The 6,000-nt window shown below is 37.3% G+C and overlaps 1 protein-coding gene across 1 annotated transcript in view; it reads left to right on the top strand.

Annotated features, from left to right (window-relative positions):
- Positions 1-2,066: 2,066 nt before the first annotated feature.
- SORCS1 (sortilin related VPS10 domain containing receptor 1) overlaps positions 2,067-6,000 on the top strand; it is a gene marked incomplete at its 5' end in the record, with an annotated part of 93,069 nt that continues 89,135 nt past the window's right edge. The window contains one exon of the mRNA XM_027906977.1: positions 2,067-2,140. Within this exon, the coding sequence (XP_027762778.1) occupies positions 2,067-2,140 (74 nt within the window). The remainder of the gene's footprint in view (positions 2,141-6,000) is intronic.

Raw genomic sequence — 6,000 nt, 5'->3', positions numbered from 1 at the left:
AACTTAAATTACTGCATGTCAAAGACATTACTTGGCATGGAAGAAACTACTTTGCCAGTAAANNNTAATATGGCTTCAGGCATGTGAACATCAGTGTCACAGTAAAGCTATGTATATCTACTCTGGAAACACAGAGGTATTTGCTGAGTTGTTTGGATTGCTCCCTGTTATTAATTAAAGAATGATATGAGCTTTAATAAAACTTAAATTACTGCATGTCAAAGACATTACTTGGCATGGAAGAAACTACTTTGCCAGTAAAGGGAAAACACATCAGAGAGATGATAGATAATAACAATATCTTATTGTTATTATGTTTTTATTTTTGCTGCAATTATAAAAACAGGTCTGGAAATGGCTTTTGAATGTGAAGGGGGGGGGGATACCTCCTCTAATGGTAAAGTTCTTTAATAGATGAACTAAAAAATTACTTTTAAAAATTAATGTTAACTGTTCCAGAAAATTTTCTTTAATTTTCAAGAATAAAAGTTTTCTTTAGTTATAGTTAAGGTTTCCTACAGTTTAAATAAAAATGTATCTAGAATCTTCTATTTAAGGAAAAATAGCAGACTTACCACTTAAGTTTTAAAGTGGATGCATTTAAAACTGAAGTTTTAAAGTGGATGCATTTCTAGCTACAAAACTAAACTGTTTTCCCTCTGCTTGTTGTCATTATCTTCTATCCCCTCTACCTTCTTCCCTCTCTCTTTGACCTTTCAAGAGAAAGGAAGATGAAAGAGGTAAAATTTTAGCTTTCATATTTAAAGTAAATTTTGACATATGCCAGTCTACTGTTTACCAAAAGGCTGTTATAACTAGTTACTAGATGTTCTTTCAAGTTTTTACCATAGAAAAGCTGAGGGATATTGGGATTTGTGTTTGAAATGAATAGCCAAATAAGTAGATCTCAAGGTTTTTTACATCCCAGTCTCATGATTCTTAAAATATATTCAAATGATCTTTCTGATGAACCTGAAATTTTAAAATATTTTTTTCCTTCTCATTTATTCTCACTGGTATCCATCTTTCTCTTCCCTGCCACAATGTGTTCCAAAACAAATTTGTCAAAGTTTGCACATGAAGATGCAGATTGTTTGTATTTTATGCAGGATTCCTAAAGTGGTGTCATGAAAAGGGAGATCACAGTTCAAAAAAGGTGTCCAACATCTGCCTTGCCAGAAAGGGGACTGGCCAAGTCTACCAAGCAAAGAAGAGAAGGAAAATAGGATGAATCTGCAAGAAAGTTTAGGGTTGACCGCTTCTCAGTCCTTCCACGTGATAAATTTGAAGCTAAATAAAGCAAAAGAAATAAAAAATACTAAAGTGATCCTTCTCCCTACTGGCCTTCCGAGAATTACCTGATGGCAGCATTTACGGGGAACATCTGTTTGCAAGTGCTCTATAACAGTAACATTTGTATGTCATTCCACAAAGACATGTCAAACTATTTCTAATACCTGTAATATGCCTTTTTGCTGACCTTTTTCAGCCTGGTTTGGTATTTATCATGAAAATATTTTCTGAAATGATTGATGTATTTGGATATTGCTTGTGTAACCAGAGTAGGAGAAGGTGTCATATTGTTTGCAGGAGAAGGACAAGAGCAGAGGGAGAATCATTGGTTTCTGTGCTATAAGCAACTTGTGCCATTTAAACTCATCCAGTCCTGCAAGAGAAGTTTAGACATGTTGGAACATTTTTTGGTGCCATATTGAAAAAGTTGTCTAAGGATGGCACTGATAAATAGAACGAGGATGTCCTCCTAACATAACATCGAGGAAGGCAACTGGATGATGAATTTTCATTCATGGCAGGTTGTTGGGTGTACACATGAAGTGAATCCTCAGGTAATACCAGTTGTGTCCCATGTTGCACATCTCAGTATTGTCTATGCCAATAAAAGGCACCACAGACACCTTTCAGCTGCCTCAGGTGTGTCCCTTTGAGACTGGAAGAAGTAAAAGTCCCAAGTCACTCTCTCAGAAGTGATACAGGGTTCTTCAGGTTAATTTCTCTGATATCTTGGTGTTTTACTGTGATTCATGACTGTTTGTTTTTGTCCTCAGTTGTTCAGTTCAGTGGAGTTTGGCAGAAGATGGCTGCTTCTTCATGAGGGAGTTGCACCAAACAGGTTCTACTGGTAAGAGCTAAAACCTCTTCTTCATTTCCTAGACACTTCCCTAAAAATACAAAGATGTTGAAATGAGATCTCAAAGGCAATGTGGCTTGATGCAACCTGCACTGCTGATTTGTAGAGATTAATTTAGAACTGGTATGAAAGGGGCTTTGTGTGTTTATACAACACTTGAAAATTGTGTATTTGATCTGACGGTGATGCACAACTGAAAATACTGAATAACAGTCTGAAGAAAGCATTGATTTGGGATAGGAGAGTGAAGAGTTCAGTCTGGTCCTGCTACATTAAGGGCCAAAAGCTGAAGTCTTGGAATCTTTGAGGATACCAGCATTTCTGCCACTGATAGCAGTAGATTCCTCTAGTGGCTGTTGTTGTGTTTTTAACTACTGTTAGACCTATGTACTCCTTGAAAGTTAATGACCATTGAACTAGAGGCACACACACTTCTTCATGATGAGCTTAAATCACTCTGCAGTAAAGCTTCTAAGCAGCAGTGCAATGTTTCTAGTCAGATTTCCAGCTGTATGAATCAGCCATGTGTAAGTTCCTCCTGTTGAATCTTTGAATGTCAGTTGTTTTACAGCAATGGCAAACGATTTGCAAGTTTGATGCCAGAGTTACATTGCAGAAGTATCATGACTCTTTGTCACTAATGCAAGTTGAACTCCTTGCTGCATTAGCATATGCCATATAATTTGTATCTAAATTCACTTAGGGGCATTACCTACATTAGGCGTATGGGGCATCTGTAATGCATGAATTGAATTAAATTATATATTCCAAATCAAAGGTAAGGTTTTTCTTGTGTTTTGCCATATTTCTCTTTCTGCTTACACTGGTGTAAATCTGTGAGACTTCCCATCAACTCTTCATGGAAGCAGCAGTCTGCCTGTGAGCAAAAGTGGGATTTTGTCTTGTGACTATGCCTTTCAAAGAGAAGCTTTTGATAAAATAGTAGTCTTGAAATCAGGAGGAGCTGAACCCAATGATTAAAATGAGATCCCTATTGTAGTTTCTAAACTATAAATTTATGCCAAACCCACAACTTTTGAACATATCAAGATTCGGGAGTGGTTCAGTCAAATATTTTCTTTTAATTTATAAAAAAATGTAAGAGCTCCAGGGCAAATTTACTTCTAAAGTTGAATTTTTATTTGGTCTGCAAAGGATATACCAGAGATTTTGTTTGCTGCTCCTGCCTTTTAATCCTTTCTCAGAATCTGTGTTAGCTGAAGCTTTTGCAAGCTAAATTCCATTTTTAGGTTAAACTCATTTTTATGGAAGTGTCTGCATAGACTGACGTGTGTATTTGTATCACTGTTTCTTTCCTGTAGGACTCCTAACAGGGTCTCAAAATGTCAGATGCAAACACACAGCTCTACACATCTTGGTTTTTCTGGGCTAATAAAAGCAGAAAGTCATAGAAATCTGGGTGCCCAGTCTTTGGGACGTCCAACAAAATTGTAATCGCCGAAGAGGGTCAGAGAGATGGAAAGACTGTCCCTTAATCCCCATATCCTGTACAGTACTCCCAACCTTTTGAAGTTTCCTGTAATTGCTTACTGATCTGGTTTACTGTAAATTGAGCTGGTGGATGCCTGCAATAAAAATAATGATGAAAATTATCATTTTCCCTTTCTATGGAGTTCAAACTTTGAAGACCTCTTAGAACCTAACAAATAAGACAACTCAGGCTTGGAACTTCAAAGGCAAAGAGTAAGTTAAAAGAGGAAAAGATGTTGCAACCACCCATCTAACTTCCCTACAGCCAAAAACAAAGCCTGTGTTTTCACCTTGAGTGGAATGTCCTTTGTATAACACATCTCAATGTAAGCTAGACTGCACTTCTGCTATCAAAAGTAAAAATAATACAACTTGTGGAGACAGTGTTGCACCTCATTCTGGCTTATCTATTATGACCATCATCACCCTGGGGACAAAAAATACTGTTAACTGCAATTCTATGGACACTGTCTGTCCTCAAACCCATCCACAGTAGAAAAGAGCTGTGCATGTGTGATTGAGAATCTGTACACCACAGAGAGCAACACTGGGCTTTTCTATGCACTTCCATTCCTGTGCAGCCAAGTAACCTAAGGATAAAAAAGACACTGAAGTGCTGAAGAAGAAGGGCAACCCTTTGCACTCAATGTGTGGCCACCTCTTACTCCCCATGCAAGAAAAGCAGAAGGGAACTGGAATATAAGAGAGTGCAGAAGCACAGTTGAAATGCAAATTTCTGCAGCAACATCTCTGTCTTGTGCTGGTGTACAAGTTGGATAAAACCTTGCTCAGTGTCCCATGGTTTGTTGTTGGTTGGGATTTCTTTAATTATTTTGGCTAGGAAGTATGCAGTCTTTTGAATCTGAAAAATCAGAAGACTGACTTCACTTATTCTTAAGAGTAGAAACAAATAGTGAGTTAAAATGTCCCAAAGTCACAACTTTCCAAGAAAAGTGGAATGTGGGGTTACTCTCTCCTGTTTCTGGTGCTTTCTCTAATTTAAATGTATTTAGGGGAATCAACCAGGACACAGCAGTAATGAGCAGAGAATGAGGGATCTTTTCTGTTGACTAAGGAAGGCTGAGGAGTTGCTTTAGTGCAGGTTGCTTCCAGTACTGTCTAAACTAGGCTTCTCTAAAATTGGAAGAAAGAAAGCAAGGCCCACAGCATCAGACCTTCTTGAGGTTGCATTTAGTTACACTGCTTCTTGTGATAGGAAGGGTCATCTGGAAGGCTTTAAAGACTTTTACATGGATTTGAAGGGTTAGTGAAACCAAAGATGCATTTTTCTTCTTGCTCACTGATATTTTCATTTTTGTTTTACTCTCTCATGTTGTCTTTTAAATAGTTTGTGTGTCACTCTAAGTCTTGTGAAGGAACGCAACTGGGCTTGCTAGTTTTAGTCTTGAGAAGGCTCTACATGCAAATGCTTCAGAGAATCTGTAGTGTCTTTTACAGGTGCAGTTCTTACAAACGTTTCTAAGAGAATTTTCTTCTTTATTTGTTTACTTTTTGGCTCCTCCATGAAACACTGCCTTCTGCTGCTACCCCAGAGAAATTTAACCCCCTGAAGAAAAACACTAAAGCGATCTGATAATGTCTACTGCTGAGAAGTAACTGAAAAAATAACTCTGAGAAAACACTCTGTGTGGACGCAACTCAGCTCCTTGTAACTAATACGTATTTTGTATTCTTGAGTCCTCTCATTAAGAGGAGTCATTAACATGAAAATAGAATATTTGTTTATTCAGAGCTCCTCTGTTTCACCTTTTTATTCTTCCACCTGACATCCACACTTCTGATGAAAGAAATGTAGTGTCACTTTGTGGAGGCAGATACAAAGTGAGAGATGAACAGATGAACTCAAACCTTTAAAATGAGAGATTACTGGAGTTTTTTTGTCTTAAAAATACCACCAAATAACAAAATAAAACACATGTAGAAAAGGGGATCTGTAATTTTCTACCTCATTAAAGAGACATTTGTGCTGGGCAGGCTTTAATGATGGACTACTGTAAAATTGACATCTCCTATGATTGCTATAATTTCAGTATCATCACATATCCGTTTGCATAATCTAATCACGTGAAAGTGGCATACTGAGGTAAATGTAATCCACTTAGAAAGTCCATCACATGTTATGTGTCAGATGGAAACATGAAAGAATCCACACTGCTTACAACCCCAAGGCATGGCAGTTCTGCACTATATCAACAATTTTAATGTTTTTTTATTACTTCTCCGGCAGCTTCTTGAGATATTGCTGTTAAATGTATTGTGATGGAAAAATACATGAAAGTTATTAAGGTACTTGGTAATTCTGGAACTGTGTTCTATGAAAATATCCTAATTACTAGGAA

Source organism: Empidonax traillii, unplaced genomic scaffold (assembly GCF_003031625.1).
Source record: "Empidonax traillii isolate 1590-97213 ecotype Southwest subspecies unplaced genomic scaffold, ASM303162v1 scaffold1382:size118074, whole genome shotgun sequence".
Lineage (NCBI taxonomy): Eukaryota > Metazoa > Chordata > Aves > Passeriformes > Tyrannidae > Empidonax > Empidonax traillii.
This window is presented reverse-complemented; position numbering and strand designations above follow the sequence as displayed.